The sequence below is a fragment of the Sorex fumeus genome, unplaced genomic scaffold, assembly GCF_029834395.1.
Source record: "Sorex fumeus unplaced genomic scaffold, SorFum_2.1 ptg000015l, whole genome shotgun sequence".
NCBI classification, from domain to species: Eukaryota; Metazoa; Chordata; class Mammalia; order Eulipotyphla; family Soricidae; genus Sorex; species Sorex fumeus.
The window spans coordinates 13,393,161-13,416,682 of record NW_026606072.1 but is presented as its reverse complement, the minus strand read 5'-3'; the positions used below and the strand labels follow the sequence as shown (position 1 = coordinate 13,416,682).

Genomic DNA, 23,522 nt, shown 5'->3' with positions numbered 1-23,522 from the left:
GCTCCACACCCATTCTGTGAGGCCCCACGTCTCACTGCGGCCCCAAACTTGAATGTCCAGTTTCCTCTGGAGGATAGTGGCCACAGGGCCACCAGGGGGAACAGGCCAAGGCACAAAACCTATTCCCACCTGGGGTGGCCCAGCGCCTGTAACTTACTTCAGGGACTGGTCACATTTCTGCCAAAAGCTGTTGGGTTTCGAGATTTGTTTCTGAGTCTCTGAGATCATGGTGGTCAAACAGTTCGATAAAGAACCAGAGAGGCCATGCCTCCAATTATATAGCTGAGCTGGAGGTGGTTTGTGGGTGTGTTTCCCACATACCTAACTTTTGGCCGTTTATTTTCTTGGTAAACTTTGCCCCAAGTTTTTGGGGTCTGGCCAAAGGCACAGCAGCAATTTGGGGGTATCTGAAAGTCTGAAGGCGCCATCAGGCTGCTGATGCTCTCGCCTCACAGGTACAGATTGACCTGCTGGCGGCACCATACCCCCTTTCTATGTATGTACTTTAAACATTGTGAAGAATATAACTGTTCTCAGACCAGAGGTGACTGGTACAAGAATAGATTAGTGGTCATTAATCTGTCTTTGTCCTGGTAAGATAATAATAGTTGTTTTTCTATTTTCTTTACTATATTTGATATGGCTGGAGCAATAGCATAGCATTTGCTTGCGCGCGGCCGACCCAAGTTTGATTCTTCCGCCCCTCTTGGAGAGCCTGGCAAGCTACCAAGACTATTCTGCCCAAACGGCAAAGCCTGGGAAGTTACCCGTGACGTATTCAATATGCCAAATACAGTAACAACAAGTCTCACAATGGAGACGTTACTGGTGCCCGCTCCAGCAAATCGATGAACAATGCAAGGACAGTGCTACAGACAGACAGTTTTATCTGATATAACTTTCAATACTGTTTTTACAAGTAAACATTGTACAATGTAATGAAAAAGTATCTTTGGCAACATCCCTTGATAAATTTAATTCTTGGAGTCTTTGTTGGAGGACGTCTTATAGTAGCCCTGAAGTATGGCTTACGATGTTTCATCAGATTTTAGTTTCGATTATAACAGTTTTTCGAGGGGCTAGTATGCCATCATATGGTATTCAGTTTCTTTGATTTGACTATATCCAGGACTATAGAAACCACAAGCTTTCCAAAAAGATCCACATTTTCCTTCCTAAACAATGAGACTCCTTTGAAATCCTTTGAAATGAGCTACATGACTGAGTTTTCTCCACTGTGAATGGAAGTTATCTGAATTACTTCCTGGTCTGGCCAGTGGAAATCTCCATCCATATGTATTTCCCAGTGCTGTTTTCTTCTGGCTGAAGGAACTGGCAGTAATGGGAAAACTTTGGCAGTCATGTGTTGAAGATGACTCTATAGGAAATGATTCTGTAGAAAGAACCACATAACCTAACATCTGTTGGGATTGTTCCATAGGAAATATTCTTGTTACTGTCCAAACTTCCTAATTATTATACTGTTTGTTATTACAGCTTAACTTACTCTACAGTATTTTAGACAGAGTAATAGCAAGCATTAAGCTAGGTCCAAGTGCCCAATATTATTATATGATAGTGCCTTCCTACAATTTGGTTTCATTCAAAATAGGGTTCCACCACAAAATGGACTAGTGTCTCCAGAAGTTCTGGTCCATATGGTCTTTATAGTTCAGGGAATAGAAGTTAATAACCTTTTCTGGAATCCTCAGTAAAGTTCTGAGAAAGCATTGATTGAGCTGCAATCATGTGCTTATCCCTTAGACAGTTTTTGTGACTAAAAGGATATAATACTGTGTCTAAACTTAATTTACATTTTTGCCTTTACCCAAATCCAGAACAAAGCATGGGCTAGTGAATAGTTCACTAAAGAAAGGACAGGGGTGGTCACATAAATATGAAATAAATTCTTTCTTTCTTTCTTTCTTTCTTTCTTTCTTTCTATCACACCCAGTGATACTCAGGGGTTACTCCTGACTCTGTACTCAGGAATTACTCCTGGTGGTGCTTGGGGGATCTTTTGGGATGCCAAAGATGGAACCATGGTTGGCCATGTCCAAGCAAACTCCCTACCTACTGTGCTATCACTCAGGCCCCTTAATATGTATTCTCTGTAAAAGTTTGAATTGTTGTGGAAGAGTATAATTGTGGACTTATCTTGGATGGGATTTTTTTCCAACTAGGTTTAATAGTAAAAACTAGAATAAGAGAAAGACCCAAATCATACATTTGTCTTTCCAAAGGGAAAAGAAACAGGTACACTCGGAATATATCAGTCCCTCTGCTATCCAGTAGATGGTGTTATTGGCACATGATAGTCCCGTTACTCAACTACAAAGCTAAGAAAGGATGTGGGAGTATATTCGATGTGGTTTTAAACTGGATTATTAGAGGCCGAAAATAAAAGCTGGGAGAATGCAACATAAACCTGATTTTATGTTAATAATGCTAACATAACATATCTGTAGCATAGGAGGGACCATATTAGTTACATATTCTTAAATTAACATGTGAGTAATTAGATACAATTTAAAGCATCCACGTCCATTACATTTTCATTTGAGCTTTAGTAATAAAAATGAAGCTGTTGTAAGTAAAAAAGTAAAAGTAAAGGCCCTCCCGTTGATCATCGATTTGCTCGAGCGGGCCCAGTAACGTCTCCATTGGAGACTTTGTTGTTACTGTGTTTGGCATATCGAATACTCTCGGTAGCTTGCCGGGCTCTCCGAGAGGGGCGGAGGAATCGAACTCGGGTCGGCCATGTTGGCCGCTTGTAAGTCGAACGCCCTACCTGCTGTGCTGTCGCTCCAGCCCTGGCGCAATAGCACAGCGGTAGGGCGTTTGCCTTGCACGCAACTAAAAGGGGGGAAGAATTAAACAAAATAGAGGGGGCTGGAGCAATAGCACAGCGGGTAGGGCGTTTGCCTTGTATGCGGCCGACCCGAGTTCGATTCCCAGCATCCCATATGGTCCCCTGAGCACCGCCAGGGGTGATTCCTGAGTGCAGAACCAGGAGTAACCCCTGCGCATCACCAGGTGTGACCCCAAAAAGCAAAATAAATAAATAAAATAGAAATTTTAATGTCTAATAGGTACTATACACATAAGTATACTCATTAAATATGATTCTACTCATCATCTTAATGGGTTGACAACACCAATTAATAACTATATGACCAATTATTTACATATTGCTAAATTAGATTACATATTGCTAAATTAGACTTATGGTCCACAGATGCTTGTAAGAAGTAGCAAAATGTTAATTTTTATCTTTTATTGCTAAAAGTAAGTAGTTTCTATTTTTTGGATGTGTTTAGTTTTGGGGGTCTTCCCAGCTCTTTGCTTAGGGTTCTCCCAGCAGTGATCAGGGGACCACAGTTTCTGTGGATTAATCCTGGGACTCCTACATGCAGAGCCTGAGCTATCTCTAGCCTCTGGGAGTGAATGCATTTTAAGTTCGATATTTGATTCTTTAGTAGATAGCTATCATGGCAGACATTACAGGACACCTTCAGTGGCGGCAGCCTCTACTTTCCATCACTGTGTGATTGGAGATATCCATCGAGAACTAATACTACTATACAGATCTTTGCTTTTTGTGACTATAGTCCTTCTCTTTTTGAACAATAAGAATGGTCAATGAGGAATAAGTAGATAAGAACCACAAGAGAATGGTCTTTATTGCTGCTTTGACAGGTGAAATGGGACCAACCATTCCCTTCATGCTCCTAATTACCTTCTGGTTACAATTGGAGTAGGAATGAAATTCATGTCATCCAGTCATACATCAGTTGATAGTAGAAATCTTGGGATGCTGTAGCAGAGTTGCTCACGATGAAATTGTCTTTCTGGCCTTTCTTTGCTCAGACTACGTCACTCTCCTTTCCTCCACCTGTGTCTTTAGGTCTGGAGGACAGAAGTATGGAAAACATCCGATGAAGGCCTGCTTCCAGGATGGCCTCAAAACGGAAGAGTTGCTTTTCCCTTTTCCTCTTCAGCCTTCTTTGTTTCTCCCTCGGGGCTCTTCGTTATATTATAAAGTGAGAGAAAGATTTCTCACAGAACTCTTCCTGTCTGAGTCCTGGGAGCAGGTCTTAAGGCAGGTTCCAGCTTTCATTCTAAACTAGGTAACCTCTTGGGTATGGTCCTGCAGGAAAAGTCCTACATTGTCTTACAGTTGATGGCTCAGAGTTTGTGATAGATTGTTTGATTGACATGAAAACTAGGGTAAGGGAAAAAGCAAAATACTTGATGGTCCTTTTGCTATTCACACAGTCTTGTTTTTGTATAGTGAACTTATACGTGTTCATGGATGCACTTCATATCTTAAGGTAAAGTACTTTTTTTTTTTTGCTTTTTTTGCTTTTTGGGTCACACCCGGCAATGCACAGGGGTTCCTCCTGGCTCTGCGCTCAGGAATTACCCCTGGCGGTGCTCAGGGGACCATATGGGATGCTGGGAATCGAACCCGGGTTGGCCGCGTGCAAGGCAAACGCCCTACCCGCTGTGCCATTGCTCCAGCCCCATAAGGTGAAGTACTTTTGAGAGGAAGAAAATCAGTGATATTTTTTCCCCCACAGGGGAAGCCCTAAGTGGAAGAAATGGGCTCCATGGAAAAGGAAGGGAGAAAAAGTAGATAATTAAATAATAGTACTCTGGATTCCTCACTCAGCCAGAGAAACTCTGTTTCACCGCAATGAAGTCAACCACTGTTGAAGATATTTGTGAAGAAAAGAGCATGAAAGTTACTGGCCTTTTAACCTGTTACCAAGTGAGCCCAATTTCTGTACTTAGACATTTCATTTGCAAATACTAGTAGTTTCTGTTAAACTGATGACTATCACATGTCAAAAGATTTATGCAGTTTATGAAGCCACTGGCAGAATAAATTTCAATTAATAGGTTGGGCTAGAGCTATAGCACAGCGATAGGGCGTTTGCCTTGCACGCAGCCAACATGGCCGACCCGAGTTCGATTCCTCCGCCCTCTCGGAGAGCCCGGCAAGCTACCGAGAGTATCTCGCCTGCACGGCAGAGCCTGGCAAGCTCCCCGTGACGTATTCGATATGCCAGACACAGTAACAACAAAGTCTCCAATGGAGACCTTACTGGGCCCGCTCGAGCAACTCGATGAACAACGGGAGGGCCTTTACCTTTAGGTTGGGTCTGATGGTTAACAAAACTAAGACCAATTCAAGTGTCAGCAATTTACGGATGAATAAGTACTTTTTAAATTTATTTTTTAGGTTTTGGAGCAATACCCGGCAGGGCTTGGGCCACTTTTGCTGTGATATTTAGGGATCACACCCAGTGGTGCATGGGGATCATGCACTACCGGCGATTAAACCAGTGATTTCCCCATGCAAAGCACATGCTCCAGCCACTTCAGTCAACCCCTCTAGTCCTAAATAAATATTTTCAATTTGTGGCAGGAGACCCTCACCTAACCCCCACCCCCAACCCTAGGGTTGCCAACCCTAGCTCAACCCTAACCCTAAAGGTGGGTGACAACCTGATGTTTCCTTTTTAGCCCTGGCACTGCCTGAGGCTGGAAACGCCTATGGAACAGGGAACTGATGGCTTGTCCACAGGGTGCATGTGGGTGAAGGTGGATCATGGGCGGGGGGCAGCCGCTTTCCAGACCCCCAAGCGCATGCATCAGTGTGCACACCCGCGCTCACTATCAAGGGTACCAGCCTGTTCAGAAGCCACCGCGAACTCCACGGCACCTTGAACCTTCGCGGCTGCGATTCTCTTAGGGGACAGAGCTGCCAGCTCGCCTCTGGGTCTGCATGCATGTGCCGGGAAGAGGGGTTGAGGCCACTCAGACCCATGGGACGTGGCTTCTCCGCGGGGTGTGGGAACCCCCTGGCAGGACTAGAGAAGCGTTTTCCAAGCCTTGGAAGAATCTGTCCTGTGCCCGCAGTGCCAGGGCGCAGACCCCCGCGCGCTGCCAGGCGGAATCTGGGGTACAGTTCCCCGAGCCTTAGGCAATGGGCTTTCAGAGCTGGGTGGAGTTCCTTTTGGTTTGAGAAGGTGCCATCCGCCCGAGAGGGCTAGAACCCTTCCTCTTCCTCAGTTTCCCCTCCGCTGGACTCCTGGAAGATGAGAATTTCTCCTTTCAATCCAAGAATAAAAAGCAAGTGCTTATTTCTCAGCTGACGTTTAGCAGCGTGGGGTACTTGAAACACCCCAGTATGCCATCAACCTGATCTCAGGGAAGCTTTTGAACTTGGATGTCTTTCAACCACATTTTGAACCCAGACACCCTTTGGTCTTCAAGTGGTCTTAAGTTCTATTTTCTTCCTTTTTAAAGAGTGAGTTCGCATAGCAAGTAGGGCGTTTGCCTTGCATGCGACCAACCTGGGTTCGATTCCCAGCATCCCATATGGTTCCCCGAGCACCGCCAGGAGTAATTCCTGAGTGCAGAGCTAGGAGTAATTCCTGTGCATTGACGGGTGTGACCCAAAAACCAAAAGATAAATAAAAATTAAAAACTTAAAAAATAATGAGCAAGCCTGGCAAGCTACCGAGAGTATTCAATATGCCAAACACAGTAACAAGAAGTCTCACAATGGAGATGTTACTGGGCCCACTCGAGCAAATCGATGAACAACGGGAGGACAGTGTTTGACAGTGTTCTTCAGGGGATTTCTTGAGGTGCCATTTGCAAGAGGCTGCATTTGGGGGATAGGGCTGGAGTGATAGCACAGCAGGTAGGGCATTGCATGCGGCCTACTGGCCTCCGGGGTTCAATTTGTCCGGCCCTCTTGGAGAGCTGGGCAAGCAATCAAGAGTATCCCGGGAAACAACCAAGAATATCTTGCCCGCACAGCAGAGCCTGGCGAGCTCCCCGTGAGGTATTGGGTATGCCAAACACAGTAACAAGTCTCACAATGGAGACGTTACTGGGCCCACTCGAGCAAAACTATGAACAGCAGGACAGTGGCAGGAGACACAGGCTGATAGGCCAACCATATGCTTTTACCTGTGGGAGGCCCAAGTTTCATCTCCAACCTGGTCCCCTGAGCCTACTCAGGAGCAACCCCTAAGAGCACCAGATATTGGGGATGGGGCAGAGGGACAACTAGTTCACCACTAAATTTACTCTATTTTCTTTAAATTATTCATATTTAAAATTGTGTGTTAGTTCATTCGTAGCCAACAGTGTAGTCTTTGATTCTTTTGTAATCTTTCTAAGTGGCTTAGAACCGGTTGGTTTTAATGAAGCTATTTGAGTCTAGAAATCCATCAAAAACCCTGCTATATCTTCGACATTTTAAATCTGAAAATAAGGTTTGGGCCTGGCCCAACTTCTACAAGTTACATAATAATTCTCTAAGTTCTTGTAATATTTGCCAATGTTTCTTATTAATTCATTCCAGTTCTCTTCTTATCATTCTATCGACAGTGTTCATCATAGACCCTCAAAGTAAAATTCAAATAGCTAATTATATTGATTCATAATGTATAGTATGTGTTAAATTTGATTGGAAAAAATATTATTTTTTTTGTGCTAGGGGAATACCAGATTGGAATTTGGTTGTTTTAGAAACTATAAATTGAAGATTTTTTATTCAGTAAGTCATAAATTTCCCCTTATTGTAGAATAGTCTTTGAAACCTAGAATTCCCATGTGACATAAATAAAGGAAAACCTTTAATACTTCCCTTTTTATATGTATTTAATATGTATTAACTCATTTGTCACGATTCTGATATAGTCATGGTAGAATCGCCTAATGTTAGTTTCTCGCATTAATTTTGTAAAGTTAAGTTCACAATTATAAACATACACTATACTTCAGAGATAATGTAGCTCCGTAAGGAATTGTAGAATGTATTAGATAAATAAAGTTCTTTCAAAAACTGATTTCCTATGAATCAATCAAAACCTGAAAACGCTGCTTTTATTTCACTTCTTTAGAGTTGAATGGGCTGGAGACATGAATCCATCATTTGAAATTTTCTTTTTAATAGTTACCTCCTTCTGGCTGCAGGGAGAGGGAGGAGGACTAGCAAGAGTGATTGCAGCTGTATTTTTACAGAGGATGGGAAATTCCTGGCGGTTTGGAAAATCAATTATTTTTCTCATGTATACTGTACAAGTATTTTTTTCTTTATTTTAAAAACATAACTGGGCTGGAGAGATAGCACAACGGGTAGGACATTTGCCTTGCACGCGGCCGACCCAGGTTCGATTCCCAGCATCCCACATGGTCCCCCGAGCACTGTCAGGAGTAATTCCTGAGTGCATGAACCAGGAGTAACCCCTGTGCATCGCCAGGTGTGACCCAAAAAGCAAAAAAAACAAAAAAAAAACCCATAACTATCTTTAATATTTTATTTATAGTAAAAGAAGTAAATTAAGCAAAATGTTTATACTACATCTTGTTTGGAAATCCACTGTCCACTGTTCTCCCGTTGTTCATCAGTTTGCTTGAGTGGGGGCACCAGTAACGTCTCGCAACAAATTATGAGACGACTTGTTACTGTTTTTGGCATATCGACTACGTCATGAGGAGCTTACCAGGCTTTGCCGTGAGGGCGAGATATTCCCAGTAGCTTGCTGGGCTCTCAGAAAACCTAATTTTTTATTGTAACTATTATATTTGTTTAATAGTCTAGTCTATTTATATGCTGGTTGAAGAACATATTTTTAGAGCTTTAATTTTTGTTTACATATAATTATGGAACTAAACAGAAAACAGTAAATAAGAGTCTATTGTCCTTGTGAGAAGCACAGACACAAACTTGCTTATTCTTTTTCCTTAAATTATAATATCCTTCATGTGTACTTCCAGGTTTTAATTTTACAAATGTTATTTATGACTTTTTAAAAAAGTAATACAGTCAGGTTTAAACAAAAGAATTGGTGTGCTGTAAACTTGCCACAAAACGTTTACACTAATACAGGAAATAGTTCCCTTGGAATTTTTCTGCTGTCGTTCTGGATACAGTTTAAGACCTTTCCATTTTTGGTCCTGAAAAACTAAGCCATATTGTAAAAGGCATCTCAGAATAACCAAACATTTTGACATAATTTTGATTTCCTGAGATAGAAGAAGCTGAGATTCCTTATGGGAAACCTGGGGATGCGAGTAAGATTTTCGGTAACCCATTGAAGCAGTTGGCACTCTGAAAAATTATCTATAAGGCCTGTTTAATTGCTTTAAAAAAAAAGTATTACCTACTGAGTCCTGCTGAGATACTCTTCCATGATTATATAAATATACGTAGAATATGTCAGATTATAGAAGCAGGAAGGCCTTAATTTGATCACCATTAGAAGATAATAGCTTATGGTATTTATTAATCAAGTGCTTGTTTTAAATTGGATATCTGTAATAATATAATAAGCAAACATTGTAGATGCTAATTTTAAATCATCACTAGAAAATGCTTATAGTAGATAATAAAAAATGCTTAGGTTTAAATGCTGGCTTATACTCTTTTTAATTAGCTGTGTATGTTTGGAGAAGCTGTTTATGCCTTTCTTCCCTTCAGTAAATGGTTGTTTTGAAAATAAGAAATAATATACGATTGGCACCTAAACAGTAGTTCTGAAGAAGCAGATGTTGTATCCAAGTAACTTACATGAGACGAAGTAATGTAGAAATGACCTTTTTTATTTTAAGATTTTTTAATTTAATACTCTTAATTTATATCTGAATTTATCCATTTTTATTGAAATAACAAGAGAATAAATGTTTATGTTTTGGAGATATAGATGTTACTGTACTCTGTCCCCCACCAAGGTGCCAATATCTCTCCATCCTCCTGCCCCAGTTCTTTCCTCGGTTATCCTCAGTTTCTGTCACCAACTGAAGGACTTGCTTTTACACATTGTATGCTCCTTTGCTTGTTTCTTCATATACTACATTAATGAGATCATCTGGTATATATCATTTTCCTTATGATATATTTTGCCTACTTTTTGCGATGCTTGGGGGACTATGTGATGCCCAAAATCTAATCACTACACTAACTTCTTACCCGTGTGTGTGTGTGTGTGTGTGTGTGTGTGTGTATAAAATGCTAGACTGCATAGCTACATCCGAGGATAAAGTCACTTATAATTACTTACAATGTTTACTAATTCATTAAAAAATGAAACAGTGGCCCAAAAGATGGTGAAGAATTTTCTCCTAGAACAGAAATTTAAAAAAAAAAAAAAGTGGGGTGGGAATGACTGGCAGATTTTTTTCCCTGCTACGGATTTTTGTTTCTTTCGAGAGAGAACTCCTTTCGTGAATAGGACATAAAATAGATCAGTCCGCCCTGCGTCTCCCTCTTCTGATCTGCATTAATCTATAAAACCCATTTGACTTGATCACCCAATACCTATTTTTTAGTAGTTGTACATTTTCTTGTTGGTATTTTCTAGACTTGCTTTATTGCCTTTTTAAAAATTGTATTGTATTTAGTTTGGGGGACACATCCAACTGTGCTTTGGGCTACTCCCACAGTACTTGGAGGACCATGTAGTGCTATGGTTCAAATTTGGGGCTCCCACGTGCAAAATATGCTCTCCATTCCTTTGAGCTACCTCCTAGGTCCTGTACATTCTTTTTAATTAAAAATAAAGTTTTCCCATCCGTTTGTTGTAGTTGCAGTGTGCCAAGGGTTGCACATATCATGGTTGTGCGCACACACTTGATAATCATGTGCCAAGGACCACTCGCTTGGTTCCAGTACTGAGGGTCACATTATCACAATCTGGGCTGACAACTTACAGAAATCATCCTTGGACATCAGAGATAGTCCTGGGAGTCAAACTCCTGGCCTTGTGTATGCAAGACAGGTATTCTATACTGATGTGCATCCCTCTACCGCTGTTATTTTCTCTCTGTATATAAAACAGGGCTGGAGCGATAGCAAGCAAGGTTTGCCTTGCACGCGGCCAACCGGGTTCGATTCTTCCATCCCTCTCAGAGATCCGGGCAAGTTACCGAGAATATCCTGCCCCCCACAACAGAGCCTGGCAAGCAACCCGTGGCATATTCGATATGTCAAAAACAGTAACAAGTCTCACGATGGAGACATTACTGGTGCCCACTTGAGCAAATCGATGAACAATGGGAGGACAGTGCTACAGTGCTATATAAAATAGAACTGAAGAAAAACTGTTAAATTTACTTTTATAGGAGTTGTCCTAGTCTATGTCTGAAGACTGAGTTGTTTATATGACTTTTTATTAAGGTGGAGAGGTTGTAGGTTATTTATGTTTTCTTTCACTTTTCTGTATTTTTTTTTCTGTTTTAAATTTTTGTTGGGCCAGAGCGATAGCATAGTGGGTAGGGCGTTTGCTTTGCACGTAGCCGATCTGGGTTCGATTCCTTCGCCCCTCTTGGAGAGCCCAACAAGCTACCCATGGCAAAGCCTGGCAAGTTCCCTGTGGCGTATTCAATATGCCAAAAACAGTAACAAGTCTCACAATGGAGATGTTACTGGTGCCCACTCGAGAAAATCAGTGAACAACTGGAAGACAGTGACAGTGACAGTGAAATTTTGGTTTAATTCTTTGGGCCACACGCAGGAGTGCTCAGGGATGATTCCAGGCTCTATGCTCTTAAATCACTCCTAATGGACTCAGGAGACTATATGAGGTGCCAGGCATCGAACCCAGGTTAGCTGCATGCCAGGCAAACATCCTACTAACTAACTAACACCATTTTTCTGTATTTTTCTAATTCTATTCAAATGTTTATTGAAAATTGATCATTAGGATTGTTATATTAAATAACTTTAAAATGTGTTTTGATATTCTAAATACATTGTAATGAAAGGCGGTGATTTTACTTTTTGGAAGAAAAGGTTGACTTTCAGTCTTCTGGGAAATGGCAGTTAATTTTGCTTTTATTTCACCCTGGTATTTTACTAACAGCATAGTATGTTTATAGATGTAACATTTATAGCTGTCTCAAAGTTTGGCATTATAGCTTAGTGCATCAGTATCTAGGGTCTGTTTCAGGTCCTGCTTCCTCGCAAATAAATGAATGTCTAAAATTCTCCTACTCTTGTTTCCTTGTTTATAAAAAGATCTAATAATGGCTCACAGAATAGTCAAGTTTAAATTAAATCAGCCACTCAAGTTAAAATTCTCTGCATCTGTATGTGCTGCATTTTAATTCTTTCCCTCTGGAAATTCCAGGACCCTTGCTCTCCTTCAGACTTCACTTAATATTATCATACATAGCACCGAATTTTGTAAAGTGTAGACTGAACACAACCAAAGCGAGATTTTTATGTTCATTAATCATTCCACATAAATAAGAATTTCTTATGAGGTATGTTGTTTCCTATCCCTTTATTAATAAACTGCTGAATCAGGTACTATCTGCAGGATGGTTTCAGGTGGTACAAAAACAACTTCTTACATGTTTTGGGGATTGACAGTGGATTTGGCCACATCTAGCTCAGGGCTTATTCCAGGAATCACTCCTGGTGGTGGTTGAGAATCATGTGTGTCAGATACTGAACTCAGGTCAGCAGCATGCAAGACAAGCACCTTGCCCGCTCGCCATACCGTCTCACTGGCGTCCCCTGTTAAAATTTAAAGATATACTTTATGTATGAATAAAAATATTTTATGTCATGGTCACGGTCACCGTCCTCCCATTGTTCATCGATTTGCTCGAGCGGGCCCAGTAACGTCTCCATTGGAGACTTTGTTGTTACTGTGTCTGGCATATCGAATACTCTCGGTAGCTTGCCGGGCTCTCTGAGAGGGGAGGAGGAATCGAACTCGGGTCAGCCGCCAACATGGCTGCTTGCAAGGCAAACGGCCAACCCACCAGGTTTCTTATATTCTATCTTAAAAGTTTAAGAAAATAAATGAAATCCATCTTTTGACTAAGCTGCAATCTACCCACCCTCTAGGGATCTCATTGTTTTCTTTTTTCTTTTTTTTCTTTTTTTTTTTTGCTCTTTTTTGGGTCACACCTGGCGATGCTCAGGGTTTACTCCTGACTCGCACTCAGGAATCACTCCTGGCAGTGCTCAGGGGACCATATGGGATTCTGGGAATCAAACCCGGGTTGGCCGCTTGCAAGGCAAACACCCTACCTGCTGTGCTATCACTCCAGCCCCACCTGGCCACTCTTAAGATTTACTCCTGATTCTGTGTTCGAGGATCACTTCTGGTGGTGCTCAGGGGAACACATGTGGTGCTGGGAACTGTCAGGTACACCCTTCTACTATCTCTCTGGTTCCTCAAGCATTCCTTATGACTTAATTAAATTGAACATTGTTTAATATTGAATAAAGCAATGTTTATAGTTATTGACTATACCACTGTCAATTACTTTTTGTTATGTTTAGTTATTGGCTATCCCACTGTCAGTTGCTTTTTGTTATATTGGCAACAAAATATATTAAATTAAGAACTTTTGTTAATTTTTTTGTTTTTACTTTTTGGGGGGGGTTCACACATAGCAATGCAGAGAGGTTACTCCTGACTCTGCACTCAGGAATTACTCCTGGCGGTGCTCAGGGGACCATATGGGATGCTGGGAATCGAACCTGGGTTGGTCGTGTGCAAGGCAAATGTCCTACCCGCTATGCTGTCGCTTCAGCCTCTGTTTTTATTTTTTGGGTCACACCCAGCAATGCACAGGGGATATTCCTGGCTCTGCACTCAGGAATTACTCCTGAGGGTGCTCGGACCATCTGGGATGCTGGGAATCAAACCCCGGTCGGCCGCGTGCAAGGCAAATGCCTTACCTGCTGTGCTATCACTCCAGCCCCTAGAACTTTTGTTAATTTTTAAATGTAAATTTGACTATAATAATTTGACACATGATCTGGTACTTAAATTTACTATATTTGGGTACCAGAGAGGTAGTACAGTGGGTAGAGCACTTTGCCTTACATGTGGCCAACCTGGTTCAATACCCAATACCCCATATCGTCCTTTATCCACCAGAAGTGATCCCTGAGTGCAGATCCAGGAGTAAACTTCGAACACCAACAGGTGTGGCCCAAACCCCCAAACACCCTCAAATTTATTCTATTTACCAAAGATGTAAAATTTTTATTATATTGAGTAGGATTGCTTTACAACTATTATAGGAATACATATTAGTATGGTTAAGTATATAGTTTGTGCATAATTTCTTACTCAGTTGGAGGCATAAATTTATTTCCAGTTCTTAAAAACTATACAATTAGGATTTATAACCCCCCACACCCCCACCCCCGCAAATGGAATAGTCTTAAAACTATTTATATGTGGCAGGGGCCTTGTCTGATTACAGAAAAATTATTCAACAAGTTAATGTCTTTTTATACATGTGTGCAATTTTTTTTAACATTTTGTATGTGATCTTTTAGTAAACAAAATTTTTAAGGGATTATCTAGCAGTTAATGATTTATTTTTTGTCTTCTCATATATACACAGTATGTATGATTTTTCTTTCATTTGAAGGGTAAGTTTAGGCTACACCCAATTGTGCTCAAGGCTAACTCCTGGCTCTGTGCAGGGGGGTCACTCCTGGCAGTGCTGAATATCAAATTGCAGTTGACTGTGTGTAAGACATTCCTACTATCTCATTCCTACTTTGGACAAACTGGTAGGCTACCGAATGTAGCCTGCCCACACGGCAGAGTCTGGCAAACTCCCCGTGGCATACCCAATATGCCAAATACCAGTAACAATGATGGGTCTCATTCTCCTAAAGAGCCTTGAATATAATCTCAGGGCTAGGATGAAGGAGACGTTACTGGGGCCTGCTCGAGGCAATCGAGGAATAACAGGATGGTCGTGTGTGTAAGACAAGTTTCTTAACCTCTGTACTATCTCTCTGGTCCCTGATTTTTTTATATTTAAAATTTTTGAGAAACCTTAAGTGAGGTGTTTCAGACTAAAGGAAGAAATAAAATGTTTTGTGTCAAACACCTATTAATCCATCTGTTGTTTATATGCATTTAGTAGTACTACTGGGAATGATAGATTTTTCTATCCTCTACCTTCGCGCTAATTTTTTCCCCCAACTATGTTGTCATCCTGGTATACTTAACAACAGTGCGGGCATGAACCAAGCCCAGAATGTCAACCAGCTTTGGCCTTCTGTTCGCCCAGCAGTGTTACCCTTGCCTAGGTACAAGGCAGCCGCCTATAGCTAGGGCCTATGTACTAACTTTATTGATGTACTCTTATAGTCTGTTGGAATATAAACATGCTTCCAAAAACTTATTTGTTAGCATTTGAATTGGGGGCAGGAGGTTGGGCTTGGAGTTGGCTCCTTTTATCCTGAACCTTGTCTCTGTAACCTAGGGACTTGATTACTAATCCTGTCCCCTACTGTAATTTTACTGAAAAGGTAAACAAAAGGTAACTCCTCTTTATAAAACTTGGGGAACTTTTGTGTTGAGAATATCTCAAAATAATTATATGAGTACAAAATGAGATACAGAGATTCCACGATTTTATATTTCAATTATTATCCACAGTGGCGTGTTTATGAAATCCCAGCCTTTCATTTACTAAGGATAATAAAAGCACTGTCTCTTTTCAGGCTGCGATTTTGTGGCTTCCTTTCTCTTGTACAGTCACTTCCAGGTATTGGCTTCTCTGAAATTGAGGGGCTATTTAGTTAATCGAATTTCCTATTGTGTGGAAGAGAGATTTGCTAGCAACAAGATCAATGTCTTTAATTATGTCATTTCATCTGTTCAACATAAGGTCAGGTTGGCGCAGGAGCAGGTCGAGAAAGTAGAATTTTCTAAGATCCAGATTCTTGCGTTGCTGGGCACTGCTAATCCCCCACCCATTCCTCACCAGTAATATGTTCTTTGTTTCAACTTGCATTCCCTGGAGTAAGGAGAAACACTTGTTAATTATTGGGAAATGGATTCCTTACCTGATTTCCCCAGACCCAAAGTTTCAATGACAATTGAACATGTTTTGAAGGACTGTTTTTCAAAGTTTCTTTGAAGAATATAATCAGGGCTTGTAAAAGAAGAAGACAATACCATATAGTCTGTCTTTTCTATGAACTTAAAATATGCATTAACTGCTTTATTAAGCCAACAGGCATTCTCATCTCTTCCTTGACACTTGTCTGCCATTTTCTTTACTTTCTCTGCTTCCAGATGTTTACATTCTGCCTTCCTGTTTTAGGGTTGGTCTCGTATCTAAAGCACCATACCCTTATTTTCCCTCTTTATTTAGGTTCCCTTGAAAGATAGAAGTGCCAGAATCCAACCTATGATTTGTTTTCCTTGGATTTGCCAAGGTACTATGGGAACAGAGCAGCTTAGTGTCTTGTGATTCATTATCTCTGGTGACCTTGAATGTTTATTCCCTTGGGCAATAGTAACAGCCATTGACACCTCTAATATATATACTTGCAGAGATTGAAGAAGTAGAGTATTCTGTTGCTTATTTTAATATCGGGGGCTTTTAATTTAGTAATTAATTTAATTTCTATTCATTTAGTGTAGGTTACTAATGATCCACAGATTAATTGTTTGATCTTAATTTTTCATACTATGAAAATAAATTAAATTTTTTTTTGCAGTAGTTTAGAAATTGCTTTGTGGAACATCTGACTCTAAATGGAATTTATTTCTTTTCCTTTTAATTCTTTTCCAATATGAGGAAGTGCCATATCAAAGAGAAAATATGATATGTAGTAGCTACTTCATCATGGGTTCATTTAAAAATACAGTCACTACTTTTGTCTTATAGGACAAACAATTAGAGCGAAAAGAATTATTGAAGCAGCAAATAAAAATGAAGTAGACTATGAAGTGGGAAATATCCCAACAGAGTGGGAAGGTAAGTTTCTGCTTTCGGTTGTATCTTCTGGAAACCAAAAGGCTTAACTGTAGGAAATCAACCAGGGCCCAGGGCATATAAAATTGTACTTTTGGAGTGGGGGGGGGGGGGTGTTTGGTAAAAAAAATTAGAGTCTGAATCCATGAATCTTTTTTAAAGCATTGAATTTCTTTGAAAATTGTATCATGCTGAATTAAGTCAGTCAGAAAGAGAGGCACAGACACAAAATGATCTTTCTTGTTACATGGGGTATGAAAAGAAAGTCATAGAGCAACAAATGGCCAAAGGCAGCTAAACTGAAAAGTTGTTATACCAAATTGAGCTTACCTTAACGGAGGGCAAGAAAAGTGGGGTTCTTAGTGCCTTGGTGGTGGGAAGCAGGCACTTAGGTTTTGGGTATGGTTTTGGATCATTATGTGCACAAAACTCTGACATTAACAGTACTGTAAATGATGGTCGCTCAAGTGTTGGTATGTGGGAGGGGTGGATGGCGGAGGTTATGAAGACCTCCTAGTTTAGCGTGCATGCATTGTGAATTTATCTCAGCTGGTACTGTTAAGCACTAGCAGACCTGGAGTAGAGAAGGTGAGTGAAACTCCTAAGATGCAAAACTGAAGAAGGCTCATTTTCAGTTCATGCTCAGTGTTTGAGTCCTACTTCTGGTACTCACTACCCACGAAGCTTAGGAAAGTAACTCGTGAGAAAGTAATTTATACTTCTCGATTTTAGCTTCCTCTTTTATAAATTGTGGATAATACTTGCTGGAGATACCTTATTTGTGAAACTTACAGGAACCCTCTGTTTAGGATGGACCCTTGGTCCCAATTTTAAAGATTGTAGAATTAAAGTTAAAAAAAAAAAAAGGTCAAAGAGAAATTATGGGGTATGGCCAGAGAAGTAATGTGATGTGGGTGGCCATCTTCAATTTACTGTATTAACTTTATTACAACCAAAGATAATCTTTGAAGAAATAAAATGAAATCAGTGTGCATCAGAGGTACATGGAAGACAGAGACCCATATTCCTGTTGCTAACCTCTTTCTATTTCACGATTCCCCTTCTTTCTGAATGAAGTTATGTGCAAGTCTGCCTTTCAGTTTCTTCTTACAAATTTACCTTATTTATTTATTTAAGCAGTGGGGCCACACTCAAGGGTTACTCCTGGCAGTATTCAGAGGACCATGTACAATGCCAGGAATTAAACCCAGGTCAGCCATGTTACAAGGCAAGTCACCCTACCCACTGTATTATCACTCTGGACCAAATTTACCCTATATCTTACCAACCCTGTGCCTCACACATTGTAATTTTCTCAACAAATACACATTGAGTTTGTGAAATCTAGCTTGAGTCAGGCTTATTCGAAATCAGAGAAACTTTATCTAATATACCAGTATTATTCGTCAAATGTTTATGTGTATGTCTGATATGTTATTGCTTTTTAGTCATTATAGTACTTAGTCACCAAAGAAATCCTATGAGGTAGGAATGTAATCGTATCCAACAGACTGATAGGGAATATAAGGTTGAGAAAGGTTAAATAAATTTCCAGGATGATAAAGCTACATATTATAATCAGTAGACCTTTTGCCTTTTGGTGGAAATAGTAGACTCCTTACATATGGTAGCTGTTGCATTACGTTAGGTTTACACTGGTATGTGGGTGTAAATATTTCCCTGAAAATACTTTACATTCCTTCGTGTTAGCTATGAAAATGCTAGAACTATGCGGCAAGAATGTAAAAATGGGTAGTCAAGAGACTTTTTGAAGAAATAGAGACTAAAAATGGATAACTTCTAGGAGGAGTAATTGAGCTTTTGTACTTTAACAGGCTTCTCAGTCTTATAAGCTGCATTTGCAATTCTCATATAACGTCTGTGCCTTTTTGTAATGAGCTATTTTATCATTTTTCAATGATAATATAGAATTAAAATGTTTATAGAAATAAGTTGTTATAAATAAACAAATAGGTAATGACTCATTTTTCAGCCTTTGAGACTTTCAGAGAATTAGAATGAAGTTCTAATGCGTTTTATGGCTCTTTCCTGATCTAGTAATTCAACATAAGTATTCCATGGGGCATACCCTTAAAACAAATATGTCAACCGTACCCTGAAACTGAAATTATTTTTATAGTGTTATATATCAATTAAATGTAAAAAATAAGAGCTCTATACTATAAAAGGTAAATTAAAATTTAAATAAAGACACATGAAACATTATATACAAAAAAGCAAAGAAGGAAAACTTGTCAAGTAAATGATGCTAAAACTTCATGAATCTAAAATATTTTAGTTCCAAATGAACATCATATTTGTCAATTATCAGTAACAGAATGTAAATATTTACCAACTGTATGTCCTTTACAAACTATATGTATTAAGGACTATGCCCTTTTCATTCACTTATAAGTAAACCTCTACTAAGGGCCTCTGCATTCATGGAGCTTAAATCGTGGAGCGGAAGCATAGATGGGAGAAAGATAATAAACAAGATAAATAACTATATCAGATGCTTATAGCCACGGGGGGGGGGGGTGCAGGAAAGAATGCTGGGAAGGGTCTTGCCTACGTGGATAATGTTTAGAAAAGGCCTTGCTGAGAAGATGACTTGAACAAAGGCAGAAGGAGATGGCCGTGCAGGTCACTGGAGTGGAAGAGCAGATGCAAGTCCCAGACACAGGCGCATGCTCAGGGGTGAAGGAGCAGCAGGAAGCCTATATTACTGCAGCTACACCTGAGGGAAGATAAGGGGAGAGGAGAGTAAGAAAGTTACAAGATACCCCATCTCTTGGGTCATGTCTTCCATTGAAAGAGCTTTAGCTTGGACTTGGAGGGAGAGAAGAAGCCGTTGCAAAATTTTGTGACATGAATCATGTTTCGCAGAACATGGCTTTAACAGGATCACACACAGTCTGGCTGTTCCATTATAGATGTGCTGGAGGGAGGACTTGGGCTCTTGAGAAACATGGAGATAAACAACTTTTTTATTTATAGCAATTCAGGTGAGGGACTTATGGGGACTTGGCAAAGTGACAATGGAAATGGAACAAAGTACTTGTGCTCCGGATCTTTAGAAGCACCGGTACTTGTGCTTTTACTTTTATTCTACTTGTGAAAGTAGAGGGGCTGGGGCCCTTGCGTTGTAGCCCAGGAGCAGACTACTTGGTCTAGCATGTGTCAGTCCCAGCACCACAGAATAAAAGTAGAGTGGATAGAATTTGCTGACAGATTCAGGTAGTGTGAGACAAGTGCCGCCCCCCACACACTCCCAAATTAAAACTATGTGGAATGTAAGAAGGATAGAGAAGTTATTAATGACCCTTAAGCTTTGGGGTCCCACATTTAAACGTGGACTTGCTGTTGAGGAGAGCGGCAAGACTAGAGATGCAAATTTGAGAGGAAAAATAAGATCAGTTTGAACAAATGTTAAGTTTGAGGTCCCATTAGACATCCAAGTAGGGATAGTAAATTGAAAGTAAAGGTAAAAGTAAAGGCCCTCCCGTTGATCATCGATTTGCTCGAGCGGGCCCGTAACGTCTCCATTGGAGACTTTGTTGTTACTGTGTTTGGCATATCGAATACATCATGGGGAGCTTGCCAGGCTCTGCCGAGCGGGTAAGATACTCTCGGTAGCTTGCCGGGCTCTCCGAGAGGGGCGGAGGAATTGAACTCGGGTCGGCCATGTTGGCTGCAAGCAAGGCAAACGCCCTTCCGCTGTGCTATCGCTCCAGCCAGTAAATTATTAAGTAAATTGAATGTAAGCTAAAAATAAAGAATGTGTGAGCATAGATAAAATCAACTGGGCAATTGCCAGCAAACAAATGCTATTTTTTTTTTTTAAGCAAGAAGACTGGATGAGATCACAGATGGAGTAAGTGTAAATAGAAAATGAGAAATTTAGGGGCTGGAGCCATAGATAGTAAAGTATGTGGACAATCCCAGTTTAATCCCTGGCGTCCCATATGGTCCCCTGAGCACTGTCATGAGTAATTCATGAGGGCAGGAGCCAGGAGTAGCCCCTAAATATCACTGGCTGTGGCCCCAAATCTGAAACAAAAGAATAATAATAAAAAGAAAATGAGAAATTTAAGGCCCAGGAGATAGCTCATAGTCCAGAGCACATTCTCTGCATGTGGAAGGCCGGTATTTGATCCCTGGTGCCACATGTGGTCCCCCTATCGCCTGAACACTACCAGGTATGGCCTCAAAAGCACAAATAAGAAATAAAATGGAAAGGTTAAAGACTGAGTCTTAAACTGTGTTAGTGTTTAGAGATAATGCAGATGAAAATCAGAGCAGTTTGAAAAGTAGAATAATCAGGTGATGGATGTCAGATGTTAAGGAGAGAGACGTGCTTGGCCATGTTGATTAGGACCAAGAACGGTTTTAATATTCTTAGACATCTGTGTCTATTTTAGGTTGGTTTAGGTTGATTTTTTTTCCCCTTTTCTATTTCCCTACCTCTTTGGCAATTTCTGAATGGATGTCAAATATTATTAATTTTGCCTACTTGTACTGCATATTTCATATACCTATATACATTTTGTTTATTTTGGGCCACACCCAGCAGTTCTCAGGCACTACTCCTGTCCCTGTGCTTAGGAGTTACTTCTGGTGCTCAGGAGACCACATGCAGTGCGGGAGTTAGAAGCAGGCTCAGTCACATGCAAGCCAATCACCATAACTCTTGTCTTATCGCCTCAACTCTGTGTTAGGAGACAGTCAAAGTTAAATTACTTGGAAGTGTTTCAATCTTTTTGGGACATGCTTTCAAAAATTTTTAGGTGGAACCAAGGTAGAGGTAAAATCTAAATCTAGTAATTCTACACTGTTACTGGTTGTGGCACTCGCTCGTTAGTGCCAGGGATCACACTTGTTAATGTACCAGAGGTTGTACTCAGCAGTGCCTCTGATTGCACGTGGCAGCATGGGATAGTGCCAGGTTCAAACTCACAGCTGCGTGTTCAAGGCAGGTGCTCTGCTACTAAGCCACATTCCCAAGGCTCACAGGTTTTATATTTTTTATAATGGTCTTTTCTTCCATTATTCCTTTGCCTTCTAAAATTCACATTAATGTAATATTTACCACTCTGCTGGAGTCTGCTGTATTTTCTTTAAATAATGCTTCTTTTCCATTTACATTTAGATCATTGACTGTGATTTTATTTTCAATTTCTGATATTCTTTCTTATATGAGATCGAGTCCACTTGTAGTTTTCATTTGCATTGAATTTCATTCAGTGTGGTTTATATACCTGGATTTATTTAGAATCTTTAAAAAAATCTCTTTCAAGAACACCTTGTTCCTTTGTAACTTTTTCGCCATATTGGGCTGACTTGTCTGTGTTAAGATTCTCTTTCTTCATTGGGTTTCATTTGGAATGCCCTTCCCCATTATTTGTTCTCCAGCTCTTTCTCTAAGTTTGTCTCTAAAACCTTGACTCTTTTTTTTGTTTTTAGAAATTCCATACTATTTTTACAATTGTTGCCTGTAAAATTTTCCTGCTTATACATCTGGGTTAACTTCTCTGTTTTTCTGCAAGTGAACCTGTGACTTTAATGCTGGACTTACCCTTTCTTTTTAATGGCCATTGTAGGGAGGGGAAGGGCAATGAGGATGAGAAGATCAAAAGAAGTAATCAGTTAGAGTTTGCCACTGGGAGTGTAGGGGGAAGGCCCAGAGGAGAGCTGGAGAGGCAATGCGGCCCCACCTCCTCTGCTATCACTCCAACTCCTACTTGTGCCCAAAGTCTATATTTCATATTTCCGCTTATGTATTCCCATGCACTGTTTGCAGCTGTCACTAGTCTAAAACTCTGGCAATCCATTCTTTGTCTTTTTCTTTTTTTCTGCCCAACAGCTCAGTTTCTGCCAGAAGTACAGCCTCTCTGCCCTGTCTGGCAGGTAACTGATCTTACGGAGTATTATGTCCCATCCCCAGTGGCTCACGTCAGCTAGCAGTAATAGTGAAGGATGCACACCACAGCACAGCACAGAAATCTCCCATCAATCTGACCCCCACCCCACTCAAGCCCACACTCTAGTTCTATATCATGACCATCTACCTCTCTATATACGGATTAATGTATCTCTCAGGCAACTCAGCCTGTGAGCTCTTGAGGTTTTATCTATAAGGCATATTTGATTCCTGGTTGTATTTTAGTGGGGGCCACCATTTCTTCCACAATTCCCAGAAATCCTGACACTATATATCAGAGTTTTGTGGAGATTTTGGCACAACTGACGGTGTTCAAGGCTTAGTCCTGGGGCTTGGGAGACCATATCCCATATCCCAACTGGGAGATCAAATCCCAGTTGTCTATGTACAAAGCAGTCACTTAATCCATTGTACTATCTTTCCAACATCATAATATAATTTTAGCCATGGGCAAAATATTTAAATAAAATCAGAAATCTTTAAGAGATACAAATTAAAACCACAATGAAATATAAGGTACAGTGATACTGTTTAGAATTTAAAACCCTCACCAGGGGCTGGAGTGATAGCATAGCGGGTAGGGCATTTGCTTTGCATACGGCTGACCCGGATTCAATTCCCAGCATCCCATATGGTCCCCTGAGCACCGCCACGAGTAATTCCTGAGTTCGGACCCAGGAGTAACCCCTATGCATTGCCGGGTGTGACCCAAAAAGCAATAAATAAATAAATAAAAGGCTCACCATTATAAGTATTAATTGGATATAAAGTACCTGAATCCTCGGTAAATTTCTGA

The 23,522-nt window shown here is 40.5% G+C and overlaps 1 protein-coding gene across 1 annotated transcript in view; it reads left to right on the top strand.

Moving 5' to 3' along the window:
* NDUFAF2 (NADH:ubiquinone oxidoreductase complex assembly factor 2) overlaps positions 1-23,522 on the top strand; it is a 166,383-nt gene that overhangs the window by 85,660 nt on the left and 57,201 nt on the right. The window contains exon 2 of the mRNA XM_056112066.1: positions 16,696-16,785. Within this exon, the coding sequence (XP_055968041.1) occupies positions 16,696-16,785 (90 nt within the window). The remainder of the gene's footprint in view (positions 1-16,695; positions 16,786-23,522) is intronic.